The following is an 18,214-nucleotide window of genomic DNA, read 5'->3' on the forward strand; positions in this document are numbered from 1 at the left end:
AGCGTCGGCTGCACGCCGCTGCTTGCTAAAAATCCTCTCTTGAACCCGGTCACCTCCGTGTGCTCGCGTGTGCGCGCGCGTGTGTGGTAGGGTTTGTTTTTTTTCGCGCGCGATTCCATCAGGACAGTCACCCGCTACTGGGTGTTAGTAAATGATCTCCACGGATGGGTTGCCCGTCGATACGCGCACTTCTCGATAGAAGCCCCGTGCTCAATGGAATTTCTCCCGCGTCTCGGGGGCCCGCTGCCGGCGGCTTCGGCCGCCGCGAGGAGGGTCGTAAAAACGCCGCCTCTTCGAGGTCACCGTCAGCGCCGGGGGGGGGGGGGGGGGGGGGGGCGGTCGGTGGGGGGCCGGGGGAGGGAGGCGGGGGCACGGCTGGGAGAGCCTCGCTCCAATCTCATGCCCCCCACCCCCGACTCCGAGTCGCCGTTCGTTTGCGACGCCGCGTGGGCAGCGGGCGCGCGCGAGCGTGGATAACAAAACGCCGAATGCACGTTGGTCCGTCACGCTGCCCCTTAAGATGAGAAAATGTTCCACATGCAGTGCCGCATTCTCCGGATTGCTAGACGATGCGGAGCAGTAGGACGCGTTCTCTGAATTCTTTTTTTTTGCTGCTCACAATTTCAACGTGTTTTATTAATCGCGGGGAAAACACGGCAATTGCTACGGACAGCCGCCTTCCGGAAGACGATTACGAACACGCCGCCTGAGAATGGCGAGAGATGTCTTCCAGAAGTTTGTGTTGAACGGAGGACGGCGGCGTGTCCTCGCGTCCTCGTGGCTGGCGATCTGTCGCTGTGGACAACCGTCCTCTCGATTGAGAGGCGTCACCAGGATTATAAGACCCCCAACACTGCCATTAAATTAACGGTGAGAATAAAGTCCGTCGTAATCCTAATGATAATACGGTCACGGGCGACGTTTCGGGCAACGGCCCTTCTATCGTGACAGAGAGATAGTGAGGCCACTGAGCCTTGAGTGAACAACAGTTGGGAGAATGTGCTGTTAGCCACCATGGGGCCCTGATGAGAACTCTCAACTTAAGGCTCTTTCTAGATGACAAAGTCTTTTACATTTGGCAGACGAACAAGTTGCACACATCGGTAGATATTTCGCAACAGACAACCCCTTGAGAAGTCGAGCGCGTGCATGCCAAGCAACAAGCTGAGCGAGCCAATCCATTGATGTACTGGAGCCCCCGTGATTGCAGTTAATCCCCTGCGTGTGGAGGGCTTTTGTGCCGTAAAGTTTTGTGCCGCGTTCACAAGTAGCCCAAAGTGCCCTCCTTTAAAAGGCAAGGCCACAGACGAGGATGCCTCCGGTCAGAGTAACGGTCAGCGCGCTACAGGATTTGCAGTTCAGAGGTTGCGAGTTCGATTCCATCTCCCGGCGCGGCAGTTTAAACGATGGGGGCAAACGTCTTAATCTCCCCCATCCACCCCACCCGCCAACATTTGTCTACCTAGCGGAATAAATTTGTACAAAACAGTTCATGGACGGGTCGCTTGTGGTGGTGGGGTAAAACGTGGGGTAGACCCACCTCTTTCACGACGTGTGGGCAACGTGGAAGAGTAGGCCAAGATTGCGGGTTGAAAGAGGGGCTCTCTGGATCGGCCCTCTGATTGGAGGCCGCTCTCGCCAGCAGCGGCATGAGCAGGAACTTTCAGGGCCGCACCTTTACACACAAACAGGCCGCGCAGTTCGTGATTTTTTTTCACTTGGTTAGCCCTTTATAGAACAAAAATAAAATACATTTCGGCAAATGGATGGAGTCCTTCCCTCCCCCTCCCCGACTCCTTTCCCTCTCCCCGCCCCGGCATGCCACAGGGGTTTCTCGTCCATCCTGCGCCTGTGATGGTTGATGATGAGGGGATGGGTGTGTGGGTGGGATGGCCCAGGGAACTGGTTCAGACACCGCTGCGCTGCTGCGCGCGCAAATACGGCTCGGCTTAAGCGACAACGATAGGGGGTAATGGCTCTTATTGAAGCCTTAATTGATTTTCAAACAAAACCCGTCGTAGCCCGGGAGATCGGGACGCGTGTGCGTGATGAGACGCCACAACTCGGCCCTCGCCGCGCCCTTATTCGCCGTGTCACAAACTCCGTGGCTCTCGCGCTTTGGTGGCTTTGGTGGTTTTCCCGCCGCGTTGTACGGGCAACGATGTCTTGACGTTTCCCTCCACGTTGTGCTGGGAGCTTCTTCCAATGTATTTCTTTTTTTACGTACGTATAATCGTTTTTGTTTGTCACACAAGAGCCCGGCACAAAGCGCGAGCGACGGGGAGAGGGTGGTAAAGGCATTCCGCGGACTCCCAATTTTTACTTTTAAATAATAGGAAAAATTAAGTTGCTTCTTATGATCTAGAGGGTGCGGTATTAAGCGAATCGGCCAACTGTCCCAATGTAGCAGGAGCCTCTTGAAAAAGACCCTTGAGACTTTTCTGCAAAAACAAAGGGGTATAATAACAACAGTTATAAATAGTACAATGTATATTATAAGATTCCGTAATAATTATCATTAATTGATAGCCGTTTGTCAATCCACTGCTGGATGAACGAAGACCTCCTCTCCACGCCACGTCGGCCGTGGGGCTTTGTTTGTCTATACTTCGCCACGCCGGTCAGCGTGAAAGGGGACTGGGTCGCACGTGGCATGCTGCCGCCGCTGACAGTTACCACATGTGCGCCGGGCACCGCCGAGCAACAGAACGCCGGCTGTCGTTCCGAAACGGCGTCGCGGCACGGCCGTGGGAGAAGCCATACGGCACCACCGCAGAATCCGGCGCAGTAACTCACAACCGCGAAAACCTACGCAGTTTGGTGTTTTTCTGGAAACCGCTTTGTAAACGCTGTTTTTTTTTTACTTTACGTGGAAGATAGAGCCGTTCAGCCCTGGAGTCGGTCAGAAGCGCGCTGTACACTGCCAAAGAGTAACGGCCGTGTACTTTCTTGCAGTATCAGCTTATCGCTTATCTCGCTCACGACAAATGTAATTAATACCAGGAAATGGAACGGTTTTTTTATTGGTAGAGGAGAAGAAAAAATTGCCCGTTTTTAAATAACGTCTTTTTTTTTTTCCAGTCGGCGGGCAATCTGGATGAGGGCACATGTGCACGCTTTGAGAAATTGGGTTTCCACCAGGATCGCCCGCTCGTAGACTCCCCACTGTGAAAAAGAGCTTCGTTATTTTGTGGTCTGAAGAAAAGCGTGGGCACTCATTCAGTTATTTCGAGATGGTGGTCTGAGCAAGGCTGGGAGCTTTTGTTCTCGCAAATCCCCGACGCGCACGGCCCTGCGCGTCGTCATACTCACCAGGCACCGTCCCCTCCGTTGGCCGTACCGTCACATGCTCCTCATTGTGCCGCCCGGCAGTTGGGGGCTGCCGAGTTGGGGGGATGGGGGGCACAAGGGGACATCTGTGCCTCTTATAACATTCGCACTGATTCATAAAGGGAAGAAGAATACACACTCTTATGCCCCCGTACAAACGGGTCCCTTATAAAGGCATCACATGCTCGTGGGTTTTCCAGGGATAGTTTCAACTCGGCGCGTCATCGTCCAGTGCAAAGAGCCGATTGTTTCGCCCCACTGCTTTGCATGCCCAACATGTAAATAAAAACAACAGTACTGGGTTTTGAGCACAACGCGACTCTGCCTTCGTCGGTCGATCGCGGGTCACAAGGGGGGCCACGATTGTTTTGCACCGTGAGGCAGCGACGCACGGCTCATATGACCGGAGGTGGGAGATCTTATTTTAGGGGGCCCGATGAACACTCGGGCGAGTGCCAAGCGTTGGAGGTTGTCTAGCGGCCCGCGGAGGCTGTCGCCGTGGCAGCGGGGCGATTGGCAAAAAAAAACTGGACTCTTGCGATCAGAAAGGCCGTCGGGTCTCAATCGATGTCCCGGCGTGGCAGCTGAGACGGCGGTACAATGTCTACGGGACCCTTTTTGGCACTGTCAAAAAAAAAGGGTCCCGTAGATATAACTGTAAGCGCGCTGGACTACGAACCCGGCGACCCGAGTTCGATTCCCGCTCACGGCCAACACCGGTGACGATTATCTGACTAGCTCCTGGATCTTTCCCTAAGTCGACTCGGTCTCAAATGAGTACCTGCTGCTTCGTGCAGACATCGCCACTCAGGAGACAAAGGCGGCAGGGCGTGGTGCTGGCCACCCACCCCAACGTTTGCAGTGCTACTCGCTAACAGCACTCGCGCCAACATTCCGTGAAGGCTATTCAGGGGCGCCACGGTGCCGAGATGTTAACTGCCTCGTTGGGTTTACAGGAGGTCGTGGATTCGATCCCGACCCTGACACCTGCTGTATATTTGGAGTTCGCGTGTCTCTCTCTCTCGCCGTGGTAGCATGGATTTTTCAAGAAAATTCAACACACTAGTCAATGACAGTGTGCGTGCAGCTTTAAAAGAAAAACCGTAAAACCGGTGACGTTTCAGGCAACGGCTCTCCTTTGTGTGCTATGAAGAAGGGCCATTGAGGAAGTCGTGGGTTCCATCCTGACCCTGACGCCTGCTGCTGTATATTTGGAGTCTGCGTGTCTCTCTCTCCCCGTAGTCGTGTGGATTTTTCTCTGGGTCCTCCTCCGGTTTTTCCCTCCACATTTATAAACACGCATTTAGAGTATTTGGCTGCTATGAATTTCCGCATGACAAGCCACTTTGTTGAGCTATCATTTGTGGCCAGGTTGCTTCCTGAAAAAGAGCTATGTAGCCCGGTGGGCCTTAATCTGGTAAAAAAAAAAATTTGACTAAATAGTTTAGTTTAACTTTGTCTTTGGTGATGATTAAGGAGAGGGATCTCCCCGCGGGCTCCAGGGGAGTATTGGTAAGGTGCCAACCTCGCACCCGATGCTTGGGGCAATGGCCACGGTTTGCGAGGATTTTAATCGGTGGCATCCGTCCGTCCGTACGTCGTGAACGTGCACCCGGCCGTACGTGGAAGCGTGACGCTGCCTCGGTTGTATTCGCCGATAAAGAAGCAGCTCTCCCCGTGCGTGTTGCCGGTCGTGCCACGCATTGTTGTCCGACGTTTCGTGCTGGGAGACCCCGCAGCAACCGCCTGCTAAACCTGTTTATTTTGTTGTTGCGCAGCGATGGCCCGTCCGTGCACTGTCCTGCCTCACAGTGCTTGGATATTGTACGGTTATTTTGAGGCAATATTTTAATCATCACATCTGCAATTTTGGCAAGTTAAGCGATACATGGACATTTGATAGCATCTTTTTTTTGGGGGGAATCAAGTTTAATCACAATGTGGCTGCAATAACCTGGATTAGAACCCGGGAATGTGAACAGTGCCGGCTCCGACCTCCGAGCCGCCCGGCCAGTTTTGAGTTGCGTTCTTCCTTTAAGCCATAGCAAAAGGTGATCCCTCATTTGTTCAATATTCTGGACCGCTTTCCAACGCCACACTTTTTTTCTCACCGAAGCAATAATATCCGGGCACACTTGTTCACCTGACCACTTTATGAATTGGCCGTGTCGGGTGGAGGAGGGTTTACGACACACATTTTACTCGCGCGTGATCCGACCCCAAATTCAACAAGGGGCTATTGACTCCCTCACCCAGTACGGAGGAGGTCGCGGGTTCAATTCCAACCCTGACGCCTGTATATTTGGAGTTTGCATGTCTCTCTCCCCGTGGTCGTGTGGATTTTTCTCCGGGGCCTCCGGTTTTTCCCTCCACATTTAGAATCAACGTGCATTGATATTATTTGGCTGCTATACATTTTCACGTAACAAGCCACTTCGTTAAGCTACGAATTATGATAGCCAGGTCGCTTCTGAAAAAGAGCTACACTCTAGCTCAGTGGGCCTTACCTGGTAAAATAAAAAATAGTTTAATGAACCAAAGGTGACCTCTCGCTTGCTTTCTCTCGCCCCACCCAGGGACGAGGCGTCCGGGTTCTGCTACGTGAACGACATCGTCCTGGGCATTCTCAAGCTCAGGGAGAAGTTCGAGAGGGTGCTGTACATCGATCTGGATCTTCACCATGGAGACGGTACGTAATTATATTTATATTTCTGTTTCACATTACACTCCCCCTTTGCGGAGGTCGCCGAGTTGTATTTGTGTTGCACTTCTTTTGTTTGCACTGTACGTAGGCATCCATGCTAATCGGAGATGCAGGGGAAGAAGAGCAAACGAAACATACCGAAAAGCAATTCTAAAGAAATTGGTTTTCAATCTAGATTTAAAAGTGCAAAGCTCCGTTGGCTTCCTAATATCGGAAGGAAGAGCGTTCCAGACGGCCGCAGAAGCGCATGTAAAAGTGCGCGATGCGGTGACCACCGTCTTTGTTCAATGGCTACTGCGAGGGTGACCGGAGATGATGGTTTATGCTCCTTTGGTTCAGAGGTGAGGGTGCCAAGCCACCACCGCTTAGATCCTGGGTCTCAGTCCCAAGTGTCAGCAGCCTGTGGTTAAACTGGGTTCTCAAGTGCAGTGAGTTGGTCTCAGCCCGGTCACCAATGACTGCACGAAAACAATCCATCCACATTGAAATTGACTCTTTAATTTTACTGGATTGCAACTCTGAGAATGCAACAAAACATATTGGTTTGATTGTCACGTGACAAATATTTCCCCCATCTATGGTAGTGTGGGCAGGAAAGTGCTGCCCTCGACTCTGTGGACCAGAGGGCACTTAATATGATCTCAGAGGTAGTTCTGTGATGTCCACTTCGATGAAAAAGAATACAGCTCTGTTGATTCCTGGTGTTTGGAAATCACCTCCCCTTGCTCATTCGCATTGATAGTTCTCCCTCCGTGTGTTCAGCCGAGACAGGAAGCTCAGCGAGGTAACAGGAGTTCAAATCCTGGCCGGGGATTGACTCAACCCATCATCCCTCTGGGGGGGTCAATAAAATGAGTCCCACTCGGTGGGGAAGTCAAGAGTGGTTGTCCTATGGATATACTCACGCCTCCTGTAAGGAATGTGGAATTCCCAACACCGGTTCAGGGCCGTAAACGTCGGGTGAGCACCCTCTGAACGCTCGCTTGAGCCGAAATCACTTGAATCTCGCGGCTTTTAAAAGTCCACTTTCGGCAAACCTTCTCCGCTCAGCCATTCATAGTGTCATTGTTAGTTTATTTATTTTGGTATAGCCCTGTGAGCCATTCGGCTCTTGAATCGGGTGCAACCGCAACAAACAAAAAATGAAAACACGAACAAGAAAACATCTTAAAGTGACTGTGTTGACTGTGCAAACAGAAAATCCATGAAAAAAACAGCAAAATATTCCTGAATAAAGCACTGTACACCACCAACGCTGTGTGCAAAAATCCCAGTTGGATGCAAAGTCAAACAACAACAACAACAACAACCACAAGACAACTTAGATTAAGGCCATCAGTCTAACTCCGTACTACAATAAACAAAAACATGGCCAAACCAAAAAACGTTTTCGAAATCACCAAAATAAAGCCATAAATGCAATGTAAAAGTGACCGGTGGCATCCTCTTAAGACACTGCCTCGTATCCCCCCAAAATTATCACCCTTGCCGTTCTCTTTCCCATTCGTCGTCGTCGTCGTTATCGTGGTTATCGTCATTCAGTCCACCCTTCTGCCTGCGTGCGTTGGCGGTGGCTTGAGAACGGCTTACGTGCGGTGTGGCCCGTGAACCGCTCGGTCGACCCAGCTCGTGTGCTTGTGTTTTGATTTGTCTCCGATTGTTTATTTTATCTGAATGTTCCGTGGGTATTTATAAGCTTGCCCGCGTACAGTGTCTTGAGATGCTTACCGGTATTTAGGCCCTGTGTAAATATACACACACGACGTATAGCCTTCATCCTGCTCGTGCAGCTGCGATACTAGCGCCTTACAGCGACGAACGAAAAAAAAAAACACCTTAGTTCAACTCCTGACTCGGTTTGTGTGTTCTCTCCCTGTTCTTTGGATGGGTTTCCTCCGGGTTCTCAGATTTACTCCAATAACCTAAATTAAAAAAAACGGATGGCACTGTCACTGGACTTTCTAAACACCGCAGTGTGGCAGGACCATCCTGACGGGGCGTCTTCGGCCGCGGTTACTTTGTTGTTCCGCTCGTTTGACCCAGGAAGGCTTCGCCGAGTCTCAGGACTCCTGTTCAGGAGGGTCCTGCCAAGTTCTCGTAGTAGTCGGAGGGCGATGTTATTTCATAATTTATCCCGAGTGAGTGATGTGCAGGTAAACTTTACAGCAGTGTAAATGAATCATATTCACGGATAGATACTCACAATAAAACTTGCTTTATTTCAAATGTGCTTTTTGCCGTCGTGCGGCAAGACAGAGAGAGAACTCCTTTGTCGCGATGGAACTCCCTCGCATCCCTCGGTTGATGCCGGCTAGTCCCGGTTAAAGCTACCCTACTAGAGAAACGCCTGGCTGCAGCCGAACTTACTGGTTCATTTTTAACTGATCATGGGAACAAAAGATTCGTCCCCAGAGGCCAGTTGCATAAATAACATTAAGTGACAATTTCCCGAATGGCGTTGTTTGAAAGCAGGATAAATTAAAGTTGGGGCGGGGGGGGGGTGAGTGGTGGGAAGCTATTAAATGTTTATTTTTTTTTTTAAAACATCTGTAACCACAGAGCTTAAATGTGCCAAATTCATAATGACAAAAAAACCTAAATTTAGGCGAACATTGTGTGTCTGTGGGTCGCTGGTGCCCAGGCTGAGGACCATCAGCTCCCCGCTACATTTGAGATCCCAGTATATATGTAACGAGTGCAATTCGTACGTCAATGCTATATCTATATTTAATTTGCTATTGACGAGCTTAACCCGTAGCTAATTTAATCCTGTGTCCTTACGTCTATTAGTTTTGATGGTGCAATCTGCTGACGTGGCAACCCCTTACTGGACGCTTGTGAAAAAGAGCTTCGTAGCCCATCGGATTCCTCCTCCAGTACAAATGAAGAAGATTCTGATTCGGATCGTCGCAGTGAGTCTGCAAAAGTTGCGGCTCCGAGGCATCTTGTATGGTATTTGCGTGTGCGTACATGCACATGTGCGTGTACGTGTGTACGTGTGTCACGCACCTGGGGGGGGGTGGGGGGGGGGTCAGACATTTGTGACGATGTGTGACGAGGTGGGGGGGGGGGTTGAGAAATGTGACGTCACATCAAAATGCGCAACTTTAAATAAATATAGACAACACGTTCTACTTAATTAAATATACTTTTTTTATAAATGCTTTCTCCTACAACGTCAGAGTGCAGCGCCACATTGAATACGCACTACAATGACAATAGTTTAAAGCGATTTGAAGCATGTTTTATTTTCAAAATGGAAATATGGTTTGGGGGAGGGGGGGGGCAGAGCTTTGTGACGTCATATTTGAGGGGGGGTCTGACTTTTTGTGACGCTGTGTGACGAGGGGAAGTGGGGGGGGGTCAAAAATCATCCAAAATCGCGTGACGTCATATATGGACGGCCCCATACTTGTGTATACGCATGCGTAAGTATCTGCGTGTTTACGTGCGTGTTTGCGCGTGCGCACGGACATTGTGCACGCGATTATTCATTTATGTGTTCCCTGCGGCGGTGGTTTCTCTCTCGAGCGTGTAGGGAGGGATCTAGGGAAGGGGTGGGGGGAGGTTGGTGGGGGGTGGTTGGTGGGGGGAGGGTGGTAGGGGGTGGCTTTTGAGGGGTGGCTGGTGGGGGGTGGTTGGTGGGGGGAGATTGGTGGGGGGAGATTGGTCGGGGGATATAGGTGGGGGGCGGTTGGTGGGGGGAGGTTGGTGGGGGGTGGTTGGTGTGGGGTGGTTGGTGGGGGGAGGTTGGTGGGGGGTGATTGGAGGTTAGTGGGGGGAGGTTGGTGGGGGGGTGGTTGGTGGGGGGTGGCTGGTGGGGGGAGGCTGGTGGGGGGAGGTTGGTGGGGGGTGGTTGGTGTGGGGAGGCTGGTGGGGAGAGGTTGGTGGTTGGAGGTTAGTGGGGGGAGGTTGGTGGGGGGAGGCTGGTGGGGGGAGGCTGGTGGGGGGAGGCTGGTGGGGGGAGGCTGGTGGGGGGAGGCTAGTGGCTGTTGACGCCGCGTTTGATGTCGAGCGACCATTAATAATCCGGCAGGGCAGCAACGTGAGCACGCAGCGCCGCTCTGTAAACAACAACGGGGCGAGCCTCGGCCCGGAAACACACCGCGTTCGCTCTCCGGCACCTCGCTCGTATTGCTCAACGCAATCATTTGCGTAACTTGCTGCGATCAGGATGGGCCGCTTTGGTTGTTTAGACAACAGTCGTGGGTGGGCGGGTGGGGATGGATCGGCTCGTGCTGTCCCTCTCCGCGAGGGTTCGGAATCCCACAACCCCCGGCTACCGTCGTCGTTACGCCGTGGACGGAACGACGACCGTTGTCCCAACCGCCACCTGGATTTCTTCCAGGATTGTCGTCTTTCATATCGTGGCTCTCCTGGGAAATCTCTAAATGTTACCGAGGCATTTTATATATATATACACACACACACAAAGTCCAGTGTTGTTGTCATTTGCATGACAATTGACCCAATCGAGACGATGCATTTATAACAAGTACTCGTTTACCCAGAGATAACCACACCGAGTCCTCAGACTCCAGGTACGCCCTGTTACGTTGGGATGTTCGGCCACAGCGCCAGTGACATCGAATGTGGGGGTTTTTTTCCCCGCTATGGGAGGAAACCGTAGAACACGGAGGAAACCACACGCGGAGCAGAGGGGGAGAACGCACGAAATTCCGCGCAGAAAAAGGCACCAGTTTAAAAAAATAAATGTAAACCCAGGGCCCTTCTTGCCGCCAGTGTTGTTAACCGCTGGGCTGCCACCCCGCCACACCGTTGTGTCCACAATGCACTTCCTCCCCACTTCTGGTCTTGTGAGATTATTATTATTTTTTTTTTCTTCTTCTGCCCAGGATAAGTCTCCGCCGGTTTTTTTTTTGCCCGCCACGGCGGTGGCAACCGGAGCTCAGGCTGGCGAGCTGCGCGCAGCGGCGAGCAAACTGCCCGTCACGCCGATTCCTTCTAAACTCTCACTTCTCGACCCGCGGAATTCGCTCTCTGCGGAAGCCCCTCCCGAAACTAGCAGTCTCTGCGGCGCATTCTCGTGATGCAGTCGCCAGCTGGAGTTTTCTTTCTCTCCAGTTCTCCCCTCCCCCCTCTCCGCCGTCAAATCTCGCGTTTGACAGTTTTTTCGACCTGATCTCCCGGCATGGAGGTTGAAAGAGTGGGACGCTGCCGCACCTCTGTGAAAAAGAACCGTGTCGCTCATCGGATTCCAGCAATATTCATACGTATTCTGATTCTGATGGGACACTTTTATTCAGTTTACTCCACCACCGACTACCCAGCATGCACCTCACGGTGGGGCCACGTGTGGTAACTCTCGTCATTGCCAAGACGTCTGCCCAACGCGGAAGAGTTGGCCAAATTAATAGCCTCTGGCACACAGGACAATACAACCAGGTCTATCTGTGTCTTTAGACAATAGACAATACAACCAGGTGTCTGAGTCTTTAGACAATAATACGATCAGGTGTCTGAGTCTTTAGACAATGGACAATACAACCAGGTGTCTGAGTCTTTAGACGATGGACAATACAACCAGGTGTCTGAGTCTTTAGACAATGGACAATACAACCAGGTGTCTGAGTCTTTAGACAATGGACAATACAACCAGGTGTCTAAGTCTTTAGACAATGGACAATACAACCAGGTCTGTCTGAGTCTTTAGACAATGGACAATACAACCAGGTGTCTAAGTCTTTAGACAATGGACAATACAACCAGGTGTCTGAGTCTTTAGACAATGGACAATAATACAACCAGGTGTCTGAGTCTTTAGACAATGGACAATACAACCAGGTGTCTGAGTCTTTAGACAATAGACAATACAACCAGGTGTCTGAGTCTTTAGACAATGGACAATACAACCAGGTGTCTGAGTCTTTAGACAATAATACAACCAGGTGTCTGAGTCTTTAGACAATGGACAATAATACAACCAGGTGTCTGAGTCTTTAGACAATGGACAATACAACCAGGTGTCTGAGTCTTTAGACAATGGACAATACAACCAGGTGTCTGAGTCTTTAGACAATAATACAACCAGGTGTCTGAGTCTTTAGACAATAGACAATACAACCAGGTGTCTGAGTCTTTAGACAATGGACAATACAACCAGGTGTCTGAGTCTTTAGACAATAATACAACCAGGTGTCTGAGTCTTTAGACAATAGACAATACAACCAGGTGTCTGAGTCTTTAGACAATAATACAACCAGGTGTCTGAGTCTTTAGACAATGGACAATACAACCAGGTGTCTGAGTCTTTAGACAATAATACAACCAGGTGTCTGAATCTTTAGACAATGGATAATACAACCAGGTGTCTGAGTCTTTAGACAATGGACAATACAACCAGGTGTCTGAGTCTTTAGACAATAATACAACCAGGTGTCTGAGTCTTTAGACAATGGACAATACAACCAGGTGTCTGAGTCTTTAGACAATAATACAACCAGGTGTCTGAGTCTTTAGACAATGGACAATACAACCAGGTGTCTGAGTCTTTAGACAATAATACAACCAGGTGTCTGAATCTTTAGACAATGGATAATACAACCAAGTGTCTGAGTCTTTAGACAATGGACAATACAACCAGGTGTCTGAGTCTTTAGACAATAATACAATCAGGTGTCTGAGTCTTTAGACAATGGACAATACAACCAGCTGTCTGAGTCTTTAGACAACAATACAACCAGCTGTCTGAGTCTTTAGACAACAATACAACCAGGTGTCTGTGTGTTTAGACAATGGTCTATCTACAAGCACATTTAAATGTGGATGCAGTTTTGTGCGGTCGCGTTAACGGCTTAATGCGCTTCCCCACTGCCCCCAGTGCATCGCTGCATCCTCCGCGGAGGCTCTTTGACCATGTGGCCCACCTCTTTGGCCCGTGCGAGTTTTAATGCAGTGCGATTAACACCTTCCCGGGTGAGTCTGCTTCGGTGCGTGCGCACGCGTGACCATTTGCGCGACTATTCGCGTGCGAGTGTTGCGGGTTGGGGTCGTTTAGCCCTTTTGCGCGCTGCACTTCGAACCCGAGATTGATTCCCGCTCACGGCCCGAGATCAGTGACGATTATCGTGGGCCCTCCCCTAGGTCAACTCAGCCTTAAATGATCACTTTGCCGTGGTGTGCGAACATCGGCGTTGGGTGGGGTGGGGGGGGAGATGATGGCGGCCGACCTGTGGTTCTTGACACATCACCCTTTTCGTGCGCAGTGCCGGCCTTCATAGGCGCTCGCGAACAGCACTCCTCCCCAATAAGTCTGTGCGGTTATACAGGGGGCCTCTTGCCTCCAGCGTGTGTGAGCGCTGTGTAAAGCGCACGCGTGCTGTACGTGTCGCGTGTGTTTTGCGGTGTTTTTGTATTGGAGTGGCGGGATTACGAACGGGTGTGAATCTCCATTGGAAACCTCATTTGCCAGTAGCAAAATATGATCATTGTTTTTTTTACCCTTTTATCTGGCAACAAAACTGACACCTTTTTTTACAAGGAGTCGTGTTTACATTGACCACAATACCTGCGGTCGGAACGCAAACAAAAAACAACAACTCTGATAATGTATGTGGCACTGTCCTTGAAATTGATTGGTCCACACCCGAGACGGCTTTCTTTAGAGCCTCGTCTCACATCAGAGTATGAGCTCTCATACTCTGATGGTGCATTGCCTTTGAGTTGTGCGCCTTTTGGCGTCTTCTGGTCCAACACCATGTGAGACGAGGCTCTAAAGAAAGCTGTCTCGGGTGTGGACCAATCAATTTCAAGGACAGTGCCACATTCATTATCAGAGTTGTTGTTTTTTGTTTGCGTTCCGACCGCTGGGTGTGAATCTGTTTTGTCGTGATGAGCGAGGTGGCCCGGTGCGGGGTATAAAGCCCTACCAATACAACCGCCATTCACCACGAAGTGACGGTGAAGTCACCGTGGCGCCTGTGCCAGGCCAGGTGCACTTGGAGGCCACGTGAAGTGTCGAAGGCTCGCTGGCAGACCCAGGGTGCCATGGGTTGGCTGACTGAGATGACTGGCAGATGCACGAGCTGTAGCCCCTTACTGTGCCAACTTGACCCGAACGTTCACGCATTCACAGACAGCGAGGGAAAAAAAGTATTTGATCCCCTGCTGATTTTGTACGTTTGCCCACTGACAAAGAAATGAGCAGTCTATAATTTTAATGGTAGGTTTATTTGAACAGTGAGAGACAGAATAACAACAAAAAAATCCAGATAAACGCATGTCAAAAATGTTATAAATTGATTTGCATTTTAATGAGGGAAATAAGTATTTGACCCCTCTGCAAAACATGACTTAGTACTTGGTGGCAAAACCCTTGTTGGCAATCACAGAGGTCAGACGTTTCTTGTAGTTGGCCACCAGGTTTGCACACAGGTCAGGAGGGATTTTGTCCCACTCCTCTTTGCAGATCTTCTCCAAGTCATTAAGGTTTCGAGGCTGACGTTCGGCAACTCGAACCTTCAGCTCCCTCCACAGATTTTCTATGGGATTAAGGTCTGGAGACTGGCTAGGCCACTCCAGGACCTTAATGTGCTTCTTCTTGAGCCACTCCTTTGTTGCCTTGACCATGTGTTTTGGGTCATTGTCATGCTGGAATACCCATCCACGACCCATTTTCAATGCCCTAGCTGACATGGTGCACTTGGTGCACTTGGTGCAGCGATTTTGCTGTGACTGGTCCCACCTGAAGACGGAAGCTTGCTTTGCCTCTGAAACGTCGTCTTTTAATTGTTTCTTTCATTTTATTTCAATTTATTTTAATTTGTTTTACCTACGTGACTTTACCGAATAGAACCAAAGAGTATAATATGTATTTGTATGATATATTCGCATTTGTACAATATTTATTTGACAACAACAAGATGCCGATTGCGTCTTCTTTGCAACCTGAAAACTTGACGTATATAAATTAATAATGTTTTTACTATTAAACTTAAACTCATAAGTTTTTCATGTATGTGTGGTTGGGACCTCAAACAAGGACTGTCTTAGGTGGGGGGGGGGGGGGGGGTGATGGATACAGCCGAATGAACGCTTGCACAACTATGCGGTGATAGGGCAACGATACCAAACATTCACAGACGTTCCAGAGGCCTCATTCACTTTCACGATGTAACGTTTGCATGGCGTCACAAATGTCTCACGTAGTCCACGAGCCCAGGTGGCGGTGGTGGCGGTGGTGGTGGCGGTGGTGGCGGTGGTGGTGGCGGTGGTGGCGGTGGTGATGGCGGTGGCGGTGGTGGTGGCAGTGGTGATGGCGGCGGTGGTGGCGGTGGTGGTGGTGGTGGCGGCAGTGGTGATGGTGGCGGTGGTTATGGTGGCGGCGGTGGTGGTGGTGGTGGCGGCGGCGGTGGTGCTGGTATTGGTGGTGGTGGCGGCGGTGGTGGTAGTGGCGGTGGTGGCGGTGGTGGTAGTGTTGGTGGTAGCAATAGTGGTGGCCGCGGCGGCGGCGGTGGTGGTTGTGGTAGTAGTGGTGGCAGCCGCGGTGGTGGTGGTGGTGACGGTGGTGGTGGTGGTGGTGGCAGAGGCTTAGTGCCACTTCAGTCGCGCATTCCTTCCTTTGTTTGCCGAGACCACGGCACCTTTGTGTCAAAGATTCAGGCCGCCAGAGCGGTGCCTCCTGGCTCAGCCACTACACCCCGCCCCCTGCCCCATCATCAGCAGGTCAGGATTCCTAACCACAACAACAATTATAAAAAAAATATACAGTCGAAGCTGGCTATAAGCACACCTTAGCTATATATACATATATCCGTATTGTGTGTGTGTGTGTGGATTCTGTCACGGTGGTGTTAAAAGCACACAGGGTTTGTAGTCCAGAGGTCACTGGTTTCGTTCAATCTTCTAACAGTTGAAACAATGGAGCGAGTTTCTGAAATCCACACCCCCACCTCCCACCACCGCCTCCAGCTACCCGGCAGCCGAGATGAGTCCACCACAGGTCACGCGTGTGTGTGTGTGTGGGAGGGGAGTGTGTGTGGGGAGCAGTGGCATCGTGGTCAGCGCGCTGCGCTACGAACCCGGCGACCCGAGTTCCATTCACGCTCACGGGTCGACACCAGTGACGATTGTGTAAAAAGTTGCTTGGCCTCCCCCTAGGTCAACTCGGGCTCAAATGAGTACCTGGAGTGGTGTGGAAGCATCGCTACTGGAGAGACAAAGACGGCGAGGCGTGGTGCTGGCCACCCACTCCGTCGTGTACCGTTCCAGACTTCATAGGTTCTAGCTCACGGCACTTGCACCCTGCAGTCTGTTAAGGCTACACGGGGGAGACCTTTTGTTTGTGTTGGGTGAAAGCGTGCGTACTCTCGCCTCTTCCGAGACGTGTGACCAGCGTGGAAGAGTAGGCCGATTTAGCCTCGAGAGAGGACCTCTCAATACCTTTCTGTTGGAGGCACTTTACCTGCCAGCAGTGGCGTGGGAGAGCTGTTGCGGTCCTGCACCTTTGCACCGGTGTCATACACAGGGTGACCCAAAAGCCAGGACACGTCGCGTGGATTTTATTGTGACAGATCGCGTAGGGTTACGGGATTTGTATTATTTTAAACAAGTGTTCACGCTGACTTTACGAATGCGAGACTTTTAGGATTACAAAGTGTATTCTTTGAACATTCGTAAAATTGTCGTTTTTCAATTCATTCCGGGTTCTTCTTCGAGTTTTGTAAGCGACGGATTTGCATTGACCCCCACAGGATTTATAAAAAAAAATATATATACTTTTAGAATTATAATAGATAAAATATTAACTCAACGAATAGACGTTTTCATGTCAGCATTATACAATAAATGAAATGACATGATACGCCCTGATTTCTGGGCCACCCCGTATACATATTGGCTACATATTGGCTGCTGCTGCTGCTGTTGTTGACTTGACTCGTGTTATTGACGGGTAGCTTTACTCGCGAGCAAAGTGCGGCGTGAAAGGGCAGCCGCGGTGGGCGAGCGGCTGCCTCGACAGCGGGCTCAGCCACAGCGCGTGACGGCACAACAGTGGGGCCGTGCTGTCGCCGCCCATCACTGGGCTTGGCAGCGGGCAAGGCTAACCATCGTTGCGCCGATTAAACAAAAAGATAATCGTATCCATTTCTATTCATCACGCACCATTCCGTTTGGCACGGTTGGCTACGTACGGTGCGAAAGAAGTTCAACGTACATACGTACATGCATGCATCTGAGAACAAGTTTTGTATATTCTCCTTGCATGCCTCTCTGTTCTGCACGGATTTCCTCCAGGTTTTGTGGTTTCCTCTCATACCTAAAATATATTTATTTCTTTTTAAACCCACATCCAATGTAAATGCTTTTGGCCAAAACATCACCATTGGTGCAAAATAATAACCTGCAAATGATCGGGTTGTGATTACACACGGAGCATAATCCACCCCCCTTACTGAGAAGCATTGGCAGCACCCACAGAAAATCATTTGTATTTTTTTATTTGTGTTTATTTAACAAGAGCCCGGTATGAAGCATGAGCGATGGGAAGGGGAGAGGCGGGGGAGCCGGGGGGGGGGGGGGTGTACAGATGTCCCAAGGCCAGGTGCCCACGTGGGAAGGGGAGGTGGCTGGGCTCACTGCCCTGCTACTCACGTAGGGGGCAACGATGGGCAACGTGGTATTTTTTAACACAGAAAAGAGTATGCAAAAATAATAAAGTTTTTTTTTTACCCTTTTCGACAATAAAGCAGTTTGTGCTAAGATGTTCAAACACCAAATATAAACCTTTTGCAAGGAATCAAGTCCGCATTAACCACACGCAGTACTTGTGGTGAACATGCAAACAAACATGTTCTGATAATATATGGCATTGTCTTTGGAACTGATTGGCCTACACCAGAGCCTCTCCAATGTCAGACCAGAGAACGCAAAAAGGCGAACAGCACAAAGACAATGCCACTATCAGAGCATTTAGAGCTCTGGGTGAGCAGCTACACAATTTTACGTTTTTGCCAGGATCAAAGTTGTTGTGCATACTTTGATACTGGCGAAAAGGTCCATTTTTTTTTTTACAGAAAAGAGTTTTAATTAACAACAATGTCAGCTTGTCACGGTATTCGCTTAGTCTCTCTACGAGCTCTGCGGTCCTCTGTACGTTAAGGTGTTACCGGCCAATGAATGAGTGCTTACACGTGGGAGGAAACCGGAGCTCCCAGGAGA

At 50.3% G+C, this 18,214-nt stretch overlaps 1 protein-coding gene across 4 annotated transcripts in view; it reads left to right on the forward strand.

Annotated features, from left to right (window-relative positions):
• Positions 1 to 18,214, forward strand: part of HDAC8 (histone deacetylase 8) — a 192,502-nt gene that overhangs the window by 26,689 nt on the left and 147,599 nt on the right. For all 4 annotated transcript variants that reach the window (XM_076074671.1, XM_076074672.1, XM_076074670.1 and 1 more), the window contains exon 5: positions 5,907 to 6,019. In XM_076074671.1, the coding sequence (XP_075930786.1) occupies positions 5,907 to 6,019 (113 nt within the window). The remainder of the gene's footprint in view (positions 1 to 5,906; positions 6,020 to 18,214) is intronic.

The sequence above is a fragment of the Petromyzon marinus genome, chromosome 49 (assembly GCF_048934315.1).
Source record: "Petromyzon marinus isolate PM22_M1 ecotype Great Lakes invasive population chromosome 49, UKy_Petmar_22M1.pri1.0, whole genome shotgun sequence".
Lineage (NCBI taxonomy): Eukaryota > Metazoa > Chordata > Hyperoartia > Petromyzontiformes > Petromyzontidae > Petromyzon > Petromyzon marinus.